We start from the raw sequence: 17463 nt of genomic DNA, 5'->3' as shown, positions 1-17463 counted from the left end.
GATTTTCTCGATTTTCTAGGTTTTTCAGTCTTTTATCGTGTTATTATTTGAAAGATATAAGTGAAACAACTATCAATATAATTTTTGAGTTGTTCTCTGGACTTGTTCAGAATAATCATATGATCATGTGCGTTGTGAAGCATCATCATTTTAAAACCGTTTCAATTTTCAATGCGTTAGTGGCAGAAGCTCCAGAATAAAACGCCGTGAAGTATGCAATCAAAATTATCACATAAGCTCTCTGGTCTGGAATAAGCATGGTAACGGTAACTCAAGCCTTCTCATCTTAGCAAACAATAATTGTTCAACAACGTATCTATTATTGTGCCGGTTGTTTCATAATAGCTTATCAATAAGCTTACATATAGACCTAAGCAAACAATCCACTTGTTTACTTCATAGCTTCAAGTAGGTGCTTATCGTCGTCACATTAGTTCCTGTATCAATTCTATCAACCATATATGTAGAGTGAAGCTATTTTCTCCCTTGAGTTCTATCACCGTCAGTTGCACGACACCTTTCGCGGAAACCGGTTCGACAAATTTTGCGGCGCTTGCGTTCTCGTTCCTTTCAATCCGTTCGTCTTTCAATCAGCTGTGTTTTTGTTTTGCTTCCATTCCGGTCAGAAGAAGGTTCTGCTGAATTACAGCTTCCAACTTGAAAGAATGGCACCGCTTCGCTGGGGAATCATTAGTGCTGGTAAAATTTCGCACGATTTCACTAATGCCCTGTCCACCTGGCCGAAGGAAGATCATCAGGTGGTGGCCGTTAGTGCCCGGAAGCTGGACGATGCTCAGAAATTTGCAAAACTCCACGGAATAGCCAAAGCCTACGAGGGCTATGAATCGCTGGCCAAAGATGCCGATGTCGGTAAGTTGGGTGTGATTGTCGATGTTCGACGTGTTCAGAAGTACCTACTAGGAAGGAAGGTTGTAGTTTGACTTTCGTTTCTTCCGTTCGGTTCCGTCTACCGCAGATGTGGTTTACATTGGAGCCATCAACACGACCCACTACGAAATCGGAATGATGATGTTGGACCATGGCAAGCATGTCCTGTGCGAAAAACCACTCTGCATGAATGAGGGCCAATCGAAACGGTTGCTAGCTCATGCCAAGGAGAAAAACTTGTTCCTGATGGAAGCAATTTGGTCCAGATTTTTCCCGAGTTACATTCTGCTGAAACAACGCATCGATTCCGGCGAGCTGGGCGAGATCAAAGAGGTGGACGTTCAGTTCGGCTTCTACCTGTCGGACGTTGACCGGTTGCGTTTGAAAGGTCTCGGTGGGGGAACCGTGCTGGATTTGGGCGTGTACACGATTCAAGTTATTCTGTGGGCCTTCCGTGGCGCTCCCACAAAAGTGGTGGCCAAGGGTCAGCTGAACGAGGAAGGAGTCGATATGGAAGTTTCCGCCGAGCTTCACTTCCCTGGGGGTGGCGTTGCCAAAATGCAAACCAGTGGACTGAAAAAGTTGGAAAACAAGGCTGTTATTCGGGGCAGCAAGGGCACTTTCACGGTGAGTGTTTACTTTGACGACCATCCTAGTGTGACCGTTTGAGGGCCACCAGTGACCGATAAATGGGACTACTTCTCGGATTGCTTTTCTAGGGCGTGTTTTGTCACCGTCAATGACAACCTCATCTTGAGTCTGTTTGCTAATGAGTTGGTCATTAGAAACTGATCAGTATCAACTTTTGCCAACCCTTTCTTCAACTGAATAAGATATTGTTTTCAAAATTAATCCAATAGAGTGGATTTCTGATGATGGGTTAACCGTGGATTTGCAGGGTTACTTGCAAACTGAGAACATCGGGAAAATCTTTAAAATATCAACACGCCACCGAGAAACTGGGAATTTCAACATTTCAGCAGGAAAATTGTCATGGTTGTAAACCGGCCGTTTATTCGGAAAACCAAGTGCCAGAAAGTCGACTTTTGTTCAAAAAATTATTCTTGAAATAACACCATTTCTTAGTTATTTGGCATCGAAATTTAAATTTCGATTTTTCAAATTTCTTTTGGTCCCTGGTGATTTTTGACGGTTAAAAAGACCGAAACTTTGAGCGCTTTCAGGCACCCCTAAATCAAGTATGATTGAGCTGAAATCTTGCACAGGTTATTTTTTGGGTCAATTTTAAAATGTTAATGGTCAGTTTTAAAAAATTCGATCATGAATTTTTTCCCATACATCCATTGCCACCCTTATATAGAGTGTCGAATTTCGGTGTTTCCTAGCGTACATTTCTTCGCGGTCCTTAATGTGTAAATAACCTTTTTTGTGGTCCAATTTCCGACAACCTTCGACACACAGTGGGTCAGGAATCACAATTTTGTAGTCAAAGTTGACTGCAGTTCCGAGAATTGGTTGTAGCTCATCGGTGTATTGGACAATGTTACTCGACTATATTTGCGCTATCCATTTATGATCCATTCCAGCGTGACGTCACAACGTCTGTAAAAATTTTTAGGTATATTGTATGTAAGCTTTACAAGTCATATCGCACATTGAAAAAAATTAAGTTGATTGAAACTAAAAATATTTTTTTAGAACAAATACTAAACAAAATACAAGCAAAAGGAATCGTAACGTCACAACGCGCCTCTTTTCCCATTTTTCAGTTTTTTTTTGTACAACACCGCATTTTTCTGCTCTTTTGTTCGATCAAATTATGTGAAAATTTCAGAAAAGTATTGACTCATTACAACCAACAAATCGCTGTTTTTAATTTTGTCAAATTTTGATTTCAATTTATTTTAAAGCGATTCAATTTCGTGACGTCACAACGCACCAGTTTTTTGAGCAGTGTTTTGCAAAACGTTGTGATGTCACGAAATTTTATGGTCAGCTACATGAAATAAATCAAAGTATAATCTGAAAATTAATAATTAATTTACTTTAAATGCTTAAAAACTCAATAAATAATGTGATTTGGTGATGAAATCGATCCATTTATTCACAATAAACGAGGGGAGTTGAATCTCGAAGGCTCAGATAAGCAGAAAAGGTTTGCAACACTGCTCACATCAATTTTATTCGATTTTTTTTTGTGCGATTATGTGATTATCATTTAAAAAAAAAAATAATGCTAGGAAATATTCATTCGTAAACGCGTTGAAATGTGTATTTGAATCATTTAATCTTTAATTGCAAAGGAAATTCCTAAATGATAATTTCAAAAGCCTTCGATCTTTTAAAAGTTAGTTAATGGACAAAAGAGTACCTAAATCAGCCGACTTATGGAAATCTTATAAGTTGCAAGCTTCAATAGATCCTACGCCTAGCACAAAGTCCTGCGCCAAATTTTGGGGATTGGACCACGGAAATAGATGGCAAAATGAGCCTGAAATTTGTATGGAATTATAAGAAATTTGGTTTGGAAGGAACATGAAAACGAAGTTTTGCACCAACTTCTGAAGTCCCTATCGGCTGATTTGTTTTAATTATTCTCAAGGTCATTTTAGTTTCTTAAAAATCTGATAATAGAATTCGTTTATTGAAGCGCATTGTTGTGTTAAACTTATATTGAAAAATGCGATAATAGTGTTGAAGTAAAAAGTATTGAACGCTTTCGAAAAAAAGTAAATAAATTTTGTGACGTCACAACGCATTCTTCATCCGGGTGCAACTCACAACCTTCTGGACCGATTTTGGATCTTAAAATTGCATTTAATTTCAATTAAAAAAATTTTAAAAGACCTCCAATTTCCGACAATATGTGAAATTCCAGTAAATCATAAAATGGAAAACAGTAGAAACAAAGAAATGCAGAAGTGTTTTGCATCCTTTTTGATCAAGAAAGTTCGTTAAAACAGTCGAAATAGAGACTGATCAATTTTACCCCAAAGCATGAAATTCTAAACAGAGACGAAATCGACCAGTCTAATAAATCTCTGCAACCGAAATATTTTAAAAACAAGTGATCAATCTTACCCCGGATTACGGTACGCAAAACTGCGATTGAGTAAGTTATTGCAATTTGAGAAATGTATTATTCTCACCCATTTACTGTGATTATGGCAGAAAAAATCTATAAAACGGATAAGTTTTTCGGTAGAATACCTCATTTTAGTCTATTTCAATCGAGTACTGTGGAACTTGAAAATATTGTATAGCTAAAAACGGAAATAAGTGAGAACAAATAGTTTTTTCATGTTTTTATTTATATTTTTTTTACAAGATAAGCAAACAACTTATAGCTTAAAAAAATTCTTCAAAGTTTATATATTCATACGATCAACAACTTTGTAGAACAATCCATGCCTGTATCTTGCTTCTGAAAAAAGTTAGATTTTTTTTGCCACCTTTCAGAGAAAACAAGAACTAATTCCAATCCATCGATAGCACTAGTTTACAAAAGTTACAAAAAAATGTGTTTTGTTTTGTGAAATTGTGAAATTTTTGTTTCAAAGTCGGGTGCAGAATCCGAAAATGAAATTCAAAAAAATCTCAGTTGAACAGTTTTTGAGATATACTTTAAACATGAAATTTTGAATTTGTGCTACGATCCAAATATCTCAATTTGCCTGTTATCAAGTTATAATCTATTCTTTGAAAATTGAAGTTGAATAAATTTTCCATCGATCACTCCAGTTTCATTTCTGTGTATAATTAACTGTATTGATGATATTTGTCAATTTATTTTTTTTTCTGGAGGTGAAATTTGATTTAAAAACAAAGATTTCAAGTGGTTAAGTATCAAAGTTGGTTAGAAACTGTGGAAGTTATGTTTATTTTACTCCAACAGTTATGTTTATTTAAAAAAAATTAACGAACCAAAAAAATGTTTTTTACAGATGACGGTACTTTAACGAAAAATTACTAAACAAAAATCAAGAAAAAATAATAATTTTTTATCATCGAAACTCATGAGCAGAATTTTTATCGTTTTCAAGGCTTTCAAAAATCCTTCTGTGGTTATTTTTATAAAACTTGCTCAAAAAACATTGTTTGGAACAAATGAATAAAAAATTTTTTACAACACAATTTATTTATTTTTGCATGAATGGACAAAAAAATTGAATAAATCTGGGCATTTTAAATGAAATTCGGACTCTCGGACTGGGCAGAACTTTTCCCAAATGTTGTATTATATATCCGGCTAAACCCGGATAAAAACTGGGAAATTTAGCAAGCTTAAGTAAGAGCGATAGTAAATCTTTTAGATGTAGGATAACTTTTAGTGTTAATTATTTGATAGTTATAGTATAATGAACAAATGACTGCCCAATAGTGTTCGACACAAAAGCGATAATCCACTAATCGCTCATTTATTAGTCTGCTTACTTGTTTTAAGCGGTTTAATTTTGCCGCTTAATTTTGATTAAACTAGCAAATTTTAAAGTTCGGCTAATTTTCGGTTCCGCTTATTAAAGACCACTATCTCCCATTTATTTCTATCAATCTCACAAAATATAAGTTACAGAAGTTTTGGTCGTTTATCAAGCTAAGGTAGAGTTACCATCAATCCTGCTTTTTTCTCAATATTTCCCGCTTTTTCTCTAGAAAAACTTTTAAAAAGTTCACTGGCCAAGTAACAATTTAAGTTTTATACCAACCTTCACAGCTCGCTTAAAGCATGGATCACTACAAATCTGGACGCATTAAAACGGGTCTATCTCGGAGCTATGTAAACGAAATAAAAATGTTTTGTACTTGAAATGTAGGGTTTTTATTGCACTTTAAAGGAAAAGTAATAAAAAAATTATTCCGATGTTGTTTTGATGAGTTTTCGAACTTTTGGTTGAGTATCACTCATTATAGTTTGAACACCCTATTCGCTGACCTCAGCGGCCATTTTGTTCCACAATCTCTTCATCTCTGTTGCATCCCGAGTCGTCCTACCATTCTTCTTCATCTTCTGCTTGACAATTGCCCAAAATTTTTCGATAGGGCGGAATTGAGGGCAGTTGGGTGGGTTGATGTCCTTTTCGACAAAATCCACCCGTTGGTCCAATACCACTGTAGAACCTCCTAGCTGTAGTGGCAGCTTGCCAAATCTGGCGAAAACTTAACTAGTCCTTTGTGAGATCTAATTTACGAAAAAAAAAGTTTTTCAGGCATACCTCCTTGTAAATTTCGGAGTCCATGGTCTTGTTTTTCACAAAAACCGGAATTTTTCTTCCGCAGCTGCAAATACCTTGCCAGATCAAACACTTTCTTGCAAACTTATCAGCAAAAACGAATTTGAAGTTGCCGGGGACATCACCATGACCAGTGCAGTGCACCACTACAGTGGCTTTACATAATTTTTGGCCAGAAAGCTGCCCAAAATCCATCTTCACGTACGTTTCGTCATCCATGAGGATGCATCCGTCGAACTTCGTTGGAATCTTCTTGTATAACTTGCGGGCACGTCCTTTGGCTACTAAATTCTGCTTCAATGTCCGGTTTGGTTGCTTACTGGTCCGATAGGATCGTATTCCTTCGCGTAGACGAATTCTGCTGACGGTGCACCGGTTGGCGTTGAATTTCTTGGCAATGTCATAGTCCGACTACCCTGTGTTTTCCTTGATCGTTCTCAACACCTTCAAATGCAGTTTCTGATTCTTAGGTCCACTATAACGCTTGGTATGAACCTGCCGATCTATAGTACGCATCTCACGGAAACGTTTGAGAACGCTACACACGGTTGATTTGACAATTTTTAACGATTTCGCGATTTTTGAACCCTACCACGTCGGGTTTTTGAAGTGGGTGTTCAAAATTTATTTTCATCTCGCGGCTTCCATCACGTGTAACTTTTTTGAAACAAAACGAATCGTAATGACATTTTCAGCACTGGTAGAAGAAACATTCCTCTACGAAGTGCTGCCAAAACATTCCAGATCCGACAACTAGGAGCACTATGGTAAAATAAATAGTGCGTCCAGATTTGTAGTGATCCATGCTTTAAGACTATTTCCTAAAGCTACGTTATAAGTCAAAGCACATTCTATGCTTTAGAACAACTTTTTTAAAGCTAGCATATGGACAAGTTGGCCTTGACTTGACATCGTTTTTAAAATTAATTCTTTTAGCTATAATGAAACATCCAACAGAATAGTTTTATTTGACCTTATAGACATAGCTTTAAGAAACTCTTCAGAGATCTCCTAAGACTTCCCACAGCTTTTTGAAAACTACGTCATGGAATCTGATAGGAATTTTATTGTGAGAGCTTTCTTTCGTGTTTTTTCTTCTCTTGTTTTTTTTCTCGTGTAATTCATATTCTCCTAAGCATATTGGTGATTGGTGAAAATCCCATTTGAAAATAAAAAAAAATCATTTTATATCTTAGCATAAAATTTCCTGCAACCTAAGATTTCTCGTGAAATACATACGAAATAGCGTCAAAACATAAGCGCACCTCCAAGAAAATCAAGTTTGACCACATTTTAAGTATTTTTTTAATGAAAAATAATAATTCAAGGAACATATAAATTGGCTCAAATGATGCATTTTTGTTTGCATTGAAATTCATTTCCTATTCAACAAGTCGGTCGTGTTTATTTCGTCTCCGAGAAAATTTTGTATTCCAAAAGTCTTAAGAGATGACATTTGTATGAATACAGTAGTTTTTCTATTTTATCACGGTCAAAAAAAATTTCACCGTGAAACTAAAAATGAAAGTGGGAAAAAGTATTTTTATTGTCTTTATGCAATAATTAATAACATTTTCAGTAGTGGAAACGTTTTGTATCAATAAATTTTGATCATAAGATGTTATTATCAAATTTTACTAAACACAAAAGAACGATTTCAGTTAAAATTATTATTCCTTCAAGCAATTTTTTAATTTTTTTTTCTTGAAATTAATATGTTGAATAATAATTTGCTGGATTTTATCTAATTAAAGTGAATAATTTAATTTTTTTGGAAATTTAACAGTCGTTATCTCTTATGTCGATTTTGAATAAAAATTCAAAGAAATCTGCATCAAAAAATTTTCTTCTGAAAATTTCAAATTTCAAATTTCATTGTTTTAATCTTTACACCTTTAATTAACTTAAAAGTTAACCTTTTTGAAAAATGGTTTGAAATTTTCTCAACTTTTAAAGTGTGTTCTCGAAATTTGCATTATGGGCAAAAAACCACTGTTTTTATATGTAAAAAACCAGAAATCTAAGTCCTTAGACCAAAAGCTGTCCAATCAGGATTGCGTACACGACCCTATCAAATAAACAAGTTAAAAAATAAAATCATAGACACTTAGCTTTTTGCAAAAACGCATAAATTCACCCATATCTTTATATGATTCGCATAACCAAAAAAGTTTACTTTTTAAGAGCGGCTGATCAAGCACAAATTAAAATACTTACATTAGCGTGACGTAAAAATACTTATGTTAATTATTACAAATCTATTTAAATCCAAGTGACGATTTTAAACACTATACAGTTATTTCAAAAGCATTTTTTTATTATTAATTACCTATATACTATAACATAAAACCTTAAAATATCATGAATAAAGACACTCTACACTTTTGAAATAAAATTAAGGTCCTGGAACTGGTTTCTGAATGATTTCTAAAAAGGGTGATAAATTCGAAACAATAACGGTGATAAAATCGAGCTTAAATTTGGCGAGTACTGATAAAATCAAATAGTGATAATGGCCCTTATTCTGCGCCTCGAGTGACGTGACGATAGTAGAGTCACCCAAGTCACTCTATTCCAGCAGTCGGTTTAGGTGAGGAACGTCACTTCGGATGAACTTTGTGAGTTCTTACCCTATTCTCGTAGTCACCGTGGGTGAGAATCGTCGCATTCGGGTGACGATTTTAGGTGACAATTGTCGGTACCTTTTCAGGTGGTGACGAGATAGAAATTTAATCGAGAATTTATGTAAATCACAATGTTAGGCTCTAAATGGTTAATTATACTAATGAATGATAGTTTTGGAAATAAAATTAAGCAAATTTATTAGCAATTATGATTTTTAAATATATTGAAACTTTTTCATTGCTATCTTAAATTTGTAATTTGGATTGGAATACTGAATGGAAAGTATGATCTTCTAATGAAATCTAAAATTCAGATTTAATTGAAGTTTGTTCTTCGAACCGTTAAAACGATGAAATGACGAAAACTTTGGAATTCAAATATTATAGTACTTTTAATTTTATTTTCACTTTTTAATAATATGCTATGCAAAGAAACCGGATTTAGGTTTATGTGACCGAAATTTGTCGTTTGAATCTGATGCTGCTGCTGCTGCTATTTCGTTGGTTTCGATAAATGCTCGGCATTCCATGATCTCCTATCTGGCAGGCGAAACAACTTCCGGCATGCCACGGGGGTAACTTCAGTTGAGGAAAATATATAAACCGGCAGCATTCGCCATTACTGAAAACGAAAAAAAAAACTTAACTTCTCTTGGATGATCGAACAGTTTCAGGTACAAAACACAAATTATTTTACATACCTGATAAACCTTTGGAAATGTTTAACAAACACCGCCTTTTTGTGCGCTGGGTTTTTGGAGCAGCAGCCGTCGGCATCTGATTTTTTTCCCCGGCAATATGACCCAGATCCGAACTTAGCTTTGATGAACGAAATTTCCACTTACGTCACACAAATCGTCCGTTTTTCTTCCAGAAGCAGCTTGCTGTAACCGTACCATCCGATGATGGCCATTTTCGAACCGAAATTCTAACCCGAAATTCTAAAAACTTACTTCGGAAAATCCGAAGCGAGAGCAAAATCCAAACAACACCAGCAACATTCTACCATTTTGACAGATGTGTTCATTCGGTCACTCACCTAGAGTGAACCTCTGTCACTTTACCCACAACGACTCCGGGAATAAGGTGACAAATCTCACGGTGACTCGAGGTGAGGTGACAATCGTCACCTCATGCGCGGCGCAGAATAAGGGCCAATATCGAAAAACTACTGTATTGTTAGAATTCGGTCGTGATGTACCAGTAATGATTTTCTACGATTATGTTGAAAAACAAAAAATTGTGTTTAAGAAAAGGGAAAGTTAAGGGAAAACAAATCAAAAATCGGTATCAGTGGTTGAAAATTTACTGCCGGGATCAGCGGACGATGAATTGAACCAAAATTGGCATGATATGATTTTTTATTACGGAAAAAATGGATCTTTCCAGCAGTTGAAAATCGGATGAAAAAAAGGAGGATTTCCGTACAAGTTTTTTTGGTATAAATTGAATACTTTTTAAGCAAAAGGAACCAAATATTATTAGAAAGGTTGTTTGCGTACGTTTGATTTGGGACCCTCTCTGTAATCACGGAAACTTATCTGAAAAATGAAACGAAATGTAACGTTAGGTATTGAACTTCTACATGAAAAATCTTAAATCAGCTTAAAAGAGTATTTCGAAGTACCGTCTGTATCACTATATGTACTAAATTCTATTTCTATGTTTGTTGAAACTTTCATCTGAAGTAATCTGGAGACATCAAAATAGACCATCAACTCCAGTTATGAAATAAACAATGAAGGTTTTTTTTTTCATCGAATACTAACCACCTTCGATCCTTGACCACCTTGAAATATGGGGTTACATTGTCATATTTTCTTTCATAATACAGTATAATTAACCTTTAACCCTTCGTTTATGATTTTTTATTTTTCTTTAAAAATAATTTAAAACAGATGAAAATGATAAGTACATCAAGAAAAAAAAATTAAAATATAATACGATTTTTCCATTTTTCCATACATTAATTGTGTAAATTTGTAACTTTATAAAACGAGGGTTAAATTTGAAATCTCTCTAATCAAACATAATATCAATCGATCTTTCATAATTCTTAAAGATGATAATGCCTCGATTTAGCGTTTTGGCCAAATGCAACATCTACAGAACTACATAATGATTTTTTTTAATTATTGTCATTTTGTGTAGTTCCTGCCATATCTTTTTGGATTTTTGGAAAAAAAAATTTTTGATATTTTTAATGGTAACTTGCTGTCATTTTTCTCGGTTTTTGCCATTGTTAAGTCAAGTTTTTGTAAAATTTGTGTTTGTTTTTTTTCTTATAAGTTATTTTTAGTTAGTTCTATCTTTTATGGTGATTTTATGTCAGTTTTGCAAAATTATTCATATTTAAATCAGTTTTGTGTGTTATGTCATGTTAAGACATTTTTCGATATCGTGTTTTGGGTAAGGGGGCATCCATAAATTACGTAACGCTCCTAGGGGGGGGAGGGAGTAAGCTCCAGCGTTACAAATTGTGACATAGGGGAGGGAAGGGAGGTATGCTCATCGTTACGTAACGATTTTTTCCTTAAAAATTTCAGTTTACTTAATCGTAACTAATAGCTTTATTGATGTCATGCAAATTTTGCACATGATAAGCAAACCAAAATCAGCTTAAAATTTGTAAGCTTGAAAATGGTTGAAGGTGGTTTGTGATTTTTTCTATTTAAAGATTCTGAGATAGACTCCTTAAAATGTGTATTGAATAAACAAGAAATATTTGTTGAAAATCGAATATTAGGTACATTTACCCCCAAAAACTCAATTCAACCTCAAGACGGAAATTTTACTTTTTTCTCTCAATTGATTTATAGAATGCAATATTGATTACTTCGACGAATATTACTAAGTGGAGTATATTTTACATAAAAATTTATGCTCCATGAACAAAATGAAGTAAACAAGATAGACCATCAGTGAACAAGCACAAAGCAACTCGCAAAAAGACAATCAATTAATTTTATCAAAGAGTTATCATCAATGAGTATTAAGAAGCGATTTGTATAGATTTGAAGAACCTTTAAAAAGTTTTATGTTTAAATTTTTTTTTATCTTCGAAAATCAGTATTTAAAAACATGAGAAGATGGGGGGGGGCGGTTAAGTATCAGCGTTACGTAATTTTCATAGGGGGTACGTCTAAGCGTTACGATTTGTGACATATGGGAGGAAGGTGGTCAAAAAAGTGTATTTTTTGCATTATGTAACTTATGGATGCCCCCTAAGGAAGACCTGCAAAAAATTTCAAAGTATTTAAATTTCTGGTCGAAAAATCCTGTACACTTTCAAAATTTGAAATTTGAGCAAAATAAAAAACAATGTACAACCAAGTTGTTGAATTTATCCAAAATCGATTTTTTGATCAAAGATTCTAAAATGCCACTAAGTTCATCAAAAATATAAAAAAAATTCAAAAAGTTAAATAGACTGCCCCAAATTTGTATGGGAAATTTAAAGCTTGTGTTATGTTATGTGCTGCAGGCTTAAATTGATCCTAGGCCTAGTAAAGGTCTCATGCCATATTTTGGCCAGATGGGATCATGGGAAGGGGTCGCTCAACGAGCCTAAAGTTTGTATAGGATTTTGAGACATTTAGTTCCGGAGGAACATGAAAATCCAGTTTTTTGTAAATAACTTTGGTCCCCTTAGGTCGATTTGTTTTGAAAACGGTTTTTTTTAGAGCCTAAACTATGACAAATATTTCATACGAAGACTGTATTTCAATTCGACTGATGAGAAAAAAAGTTATTAAGGCTATGATCATTTAGTATCCGGGCAGTTACAAACGTGTGTATTTTAAAATCTATTCATTTGATCGAAAAACTTTCTATGAAGGAAATGAAGGTGTTAATATGACATTTAAACTAAAAATATAAAAAAAAATATTTATCAATGATTTCAAGAAATACTCTAACTTTTTCATAAAATCTCTTTTTTATCTTTGCACACTTTTTTCAGTCATGTTTTGATTTATTTTTTTTACCACAGAACCAAAACCTTTGCAAAATCATGGTATTTTACACAAACTCACCTGGAAAAAGCAATTGGAATCTGGTTGGAACCTTCTCATGATTTGGTATCTCGAAGAAATTGATCTCTTAAATCCGGTTTTAACATAAATTTTTTGTCCATCAGAACACATCTGTCATATTTCGTAAAAACCGGATGCACAGATTGCGATCTTTGGATCTGATGATTATTAGTTATTTACTTGGTGTCCACTAGTCAGGCAACACTTTTTGCCTCTGCCGGAAATGGATTTTTTGCATTATTTAGGGAGTCTTCATTCAGTTATCCCAAATAACCAAAATTTTAACCATATTTAAGATCAAGAGTTGCACTCCGATGGTTGATTTGAACTTCGTGTGGATCCTAGAGTGGCTCCTCATACTTATTAACCATTTGGTACGAAAAAAAATCAGAAAGAATCAACAGTTCATGAGCTTTTGAGTCAACAATGAAGAATTTTCGAGACACAAAATGCGCAAAAGGAGCAAATTTGTGCAAAATTATTTTTATCATGTATTTTTGCATAGTAAATATCTCATACACACGTAAACTTAAAAATCTATCAAAAATAGGCAAGATAGTCCTTTTCATAACCAACACAACGCTACTAAAGTTTTGCATATCCGAGCTCTATTAACGCAGCTATCACCAAAATAAAGTGCCCGGATACTAAATGATCATAGCCTTAGACTGGTGGGGTAACTTTTTTCTGGTTCATATTCATCACTTTAAATGCTGCGTCAAAATGTTCTTATCAGTTTCTCTCATTAATAGTGATGAATATCATCTTTATAAAAGATAACTATTTTTTTTAAGATTTATAACTTTTTTATCTTAATTTGAATCGAAATGCAGTCTTCGGATGAAATATTTTTAATATTGAGTCGATTTGGTGTCATTTTTGAATTTCCCGAATCCTGGGGTCTAAAAGCTTCGCTTTGGTTCAAAACTCATCCAGGATTTTTTTGCAGAATTGTCAAGTAACGTTCACATAAGTAAATTTTAACTTTAAGGTTTGTATGGGTAAATTGAATATTTTGTACTAAAGAATAAACATTATTATTGTTTCTTCTGTGGAACCTAGTGTGCTCGTTCGTTATGCTCTGCGTGATCTACCGTGGGATAATCCTCGAAACCTGCCACCTTACGCACAACGTTGCGCTTTGCTTGGCCTTCACACGCTGTCGGATCGCCATTCCATCGGTCAATCACTATTTGAAGCGAAAATTCTCAGAAACGAAATCGTCTGTTCTTGGATATTCTCCCGCTGTAACATTTATGCCCCAGAAAGAGCTCTGCGAAACCGTTACTGGCTTTCACTGGAATCGAGAAATACACGCTATGGCAGCAACGACCCCTTACGTTCCGCAAAAATTAGCTTCTTACGCCATTATGCTCTCTTTGACTTTAATGTCTCAACTGCAACATTTAAGCGCTTGATCGAATCTAACATAAGTGACCAGTTAAGAAACTGCTAGAAAACTCAAAATGTAAGTTTAGATAGACCTAGATTTAAGTAAACCATTAAGACACTTACGTCAGATGGTCTTTTTTATAAACAATAAACAATAAACAATAAACAATAAACAATAAACAATAAACAATAAACAATAAACAATAAACAATAAACAATAAACAATAAACAATAAACAATAAACAATAAACAATAAACAATAAACAATAAACAATAAACAATAAACAATAAACAATAAACAATAAACAATAAACAATAAACAATAAACAATAAACAATAAACAATAAACAATAAACAATAAACAATAAACAATAAACAATAAACAATAAACAATAAACAATAAACAATAAACAATAAACAATAAACAATAAACAATAAACAATAAACAATAAACAATAAACAATAAACAATAAACAATAAACAATAAACAATAAACAATAAACAATAAACAATAAACAATAAACAATAAACAATAAACAATAAACAATAAACAATAAACAATAAACAATAAACAATAAACAATAAACAATAAACAATAAACAATAAACAATAAACAATAAACAATAAACAATAAACAATAAACAATAAACAATAAACAATAAACAATAAACAATAAACAATAAACAATAAACAATAAACAATAAACAATAAACAATAAACAATAAACAATAAACAATAAACAATAAACAATAAACAATAAACAATAAACAATAAACAATAAACAATAAACAATAAACAATAAACAATAAACAATAAACAATAAACAATAAACAATAAACAATAAACAATAAACAATAAACAATAAACAATAAACAATAAACAATAAACAATAAACAATAAACAATAAACAATAAACAATAAACAATAAACAATAAACAATAAACAATAAACAATAAACAATAAACAATAAACAATAAACAATAAACAATAAACAATAAACAATAAACAATAAACAATAAACAATAAACAATAAACAATAAACAATAAACAATAAACAATAAACAATAAACAATAAACAATAAACAATAAACAATAAACAATAAACAATAAACAATAAACAATAAACAATAAACAATAAACAATAAACAATAAACAATAAACAATAAACAATAAACAATAAACAATAAACAATAAACAATAAACAATAAACAATAAACAATAAACAATAAACAATAAACAATAAACAATAAACAATAAACAATAAACAATAAACAATAAACAATAAACAATAAACAATAAACAATAAACAATAAACAATAAACAATAAACAATAAACAATAAACAATAAACAATAAACAATAAACAATAAACAATAAACAATAAACAATAAACAATAAACAATAAACAATAAACAATAAACAATAAACAATAAACAATAAACAATAAACAATAAACAATAAACAATAAACAATAAACAATAAACAATAAACAATAAACAATAAACAATAAACAATAAACAATAAACAATAAACAATAAACAATAAACAATAAACAATAAACAATAAACAATTAGACTGCCAAAAATTTGTATGAGAAATTTCAAACTTGTGAAATGTTATGCGCTGCAGGCTTAAATTGATCCTAGGCCTAGTACAAGGTCTCATGCCAAATTTGGGCCAGATCGGATCACGGGAAGGAGTCGCTCAACGAGCCTAAAGTTTATATGGGATTTTGAGACATTTCGTTCGGGAGGAACATGAAAATCCAGTGTTTCATAAATAACTTTGGTCTTCTTCGACCGATTTCTTCCAAAAACGGTTTTTCTTAAAGTTTTAACTATGACAAATATTTCATCCGAAGACAGCATTTCCGACTTCTCGAGGTGATGCTCTTTGTAACTTTTTCATAATGCTCATTGAAGCCGCACCTTTGTTGGAAAGAAGTTGTTTAACTGAGCACATTATTATAATTATTATTTCTATTATTTTTATTGTTTTCAAAACATATTGTAACGTAAGAATAAAATCATTTTCATAGTTACAATGTGGTAGGTTTGCATATAAAAAGTACTTACGTTCAAATTGAAAAAAAAAAACAGTCATTATCAGAACCTTATAAATCATTTGGAACAATTCAAGCGTAGCATGGTCTGATATTTTCTACGTATTTTTACCAAATTAATAAAAAATAAAACATTGAATTAATTGAATACTTTTCTAGATACTGTGAATCGCTCCTTGGTATTTGACTTATGATAATGAGCGCGGGTCCATAAATATTGCATCCGATTATTTATCTTCGTCCATTCATCTCCTTCGGTCGAAAAAAAAACCCTGAAACAATGAAATTCCTAAATTGGATAAATCAAATTGCGTAACCAGCGGAAAGAATCCCGTTTGATCGATTCACGAGGTTCGACAGGATTATAAACTGCTGTTGCTGCTGCTGCGCCAAGTTGAAAGCAATTACTTACTGGAGCATATTTTTCATTACATCTTTCGCCTTTCCCCACTCTTTTTTTTTTTTTTGGTTTTCTCTCGATCCATCTTGCAGCTACACGATTTCTGGTGTCCCGTCTCGCTGACAGATATTGATGGATCGCACAAGGAGTTTCCGCTTCCGCCGGCGCCGCACTCCTTCAACTTCCCCAACAGCTGCGGTTTGCGCTTCGAGGCGGAGGAAACGCGACGCTGCATCCGGGAGGGCCGACTCGAATCGGAAACGGTGCCCCACGGCGAGAGTTTGCTGATTGCCCGCATCCAGGACCAGATAAGGCAACAAATTGGCGTTCAGTTCCCGGAGGACGCGCAGTTCAAAGCGTAATCAGTGGGTGGTTATTTTTATTGCATCTTTTATATTAGCAGTTGCTTGCCACACTCGTGCAGATTGGCATCATCGAGCGATTCGTTGGCTGGGTGGTTTCCACCAATCAAATATGATTGCAAATTTTCTGCTTAATCATTGTTATTAGATGTTGATTTTTGAATAAATGATGAAATTTGCGATTTGGTAGACGGTTTTATTGGAATCAAAAAGGTATAATCATAATGCTTACGCTTTTCATTGGTACATAATAGAATTATCAACGAATTATCTATATTAAGGTAAAGTATGGGAAATGAAATGGAAAGTCTCTGTTTGCTGATTGGTTAAGCCATCGTTTAAAGGTAGGTCCTTCAAATTTTGTATTGAATATTTTATCCTACATCATTTTACAACTGAATTACTACATCTAGCACATACACTCCCGCCAGAAGTTTGGGATCACCAACTTGAAAAAATGAAAGTTTTTTGGCATATTTCAATTATTTTAAAGGACTTTTTTCAATCTTT

General features: G+C 33.1%; 1 protein-coding gene across 1 annotated transcript; it reads left to right on the top strand.

Annotated features, from left to right (window-relative positions):
* Positions 1–457: 457 nt before the first annotated feature.
* Positions 458–17139, top strand: LOC129745903 (trans-1,2-dihydrobenzene-1,2-diol dehydrogenase-like). The gene is made up of 3 exons (XM_055739281.1): positions 458–870; positions 977–1515; positions 16684–17139. The coding sequence occupies exons 1-3, from the start codon at positions 666–668 to the stop codon at positions 16951–16953; spliced, it is 1014 nt and encodes a 337-aa protein (XP_055595256.1). The 5' UTR covers positions 458–665; the 3' UTR covers positions 16954–17139.
* Positions 17140–17463: the final 324 nt, after the last annotated feature.

This window comes from Uranotaenia lowii, chromosome 2, assembly GCF_029784155.1.
Source record: "Uranotaenia lowii strain MFRU-FL chromosome 2, ASM2978415v1, whole genome shotgun sequence".
Classification (NCBI taxonomy): Eukaryota; Metazoa; Arthropoda; class Insecta; order Diptera; family Culicidae; genus Uranotaenia; species Uranotaenia lowii.
The sequence above is the reverse complement of the archived record's forward strand: the minus strand, read 5'-3'. Positions and strand labels throughout refer to the sequence as shown.

Excerpts from the sequence above, each read along its gene's own strand:
- LOC129745903 (XM_055739281.1), top strand. The coding sequence starts at position 666 with ATGGCACCGCTTCGCTGGGGAATCATTAGTGCTGGTAAAATTTCGCAC. Across the intron at positions 871-976 it reads GGCCAAAGATGCCGATGTCG|ATGTGGTTTACATTGGAGCC; the intron begins GTAAGTTGGGTG and ends CGTCTACCGCAG. Across the intron at positions 1,516-16,683 it reads GCAGCAAGGGCACTTTCACG|CTACACGATTTCTGGTGTCC; the intron begins GTGAGTGTTTAC and ends TCCATCTTGCAG.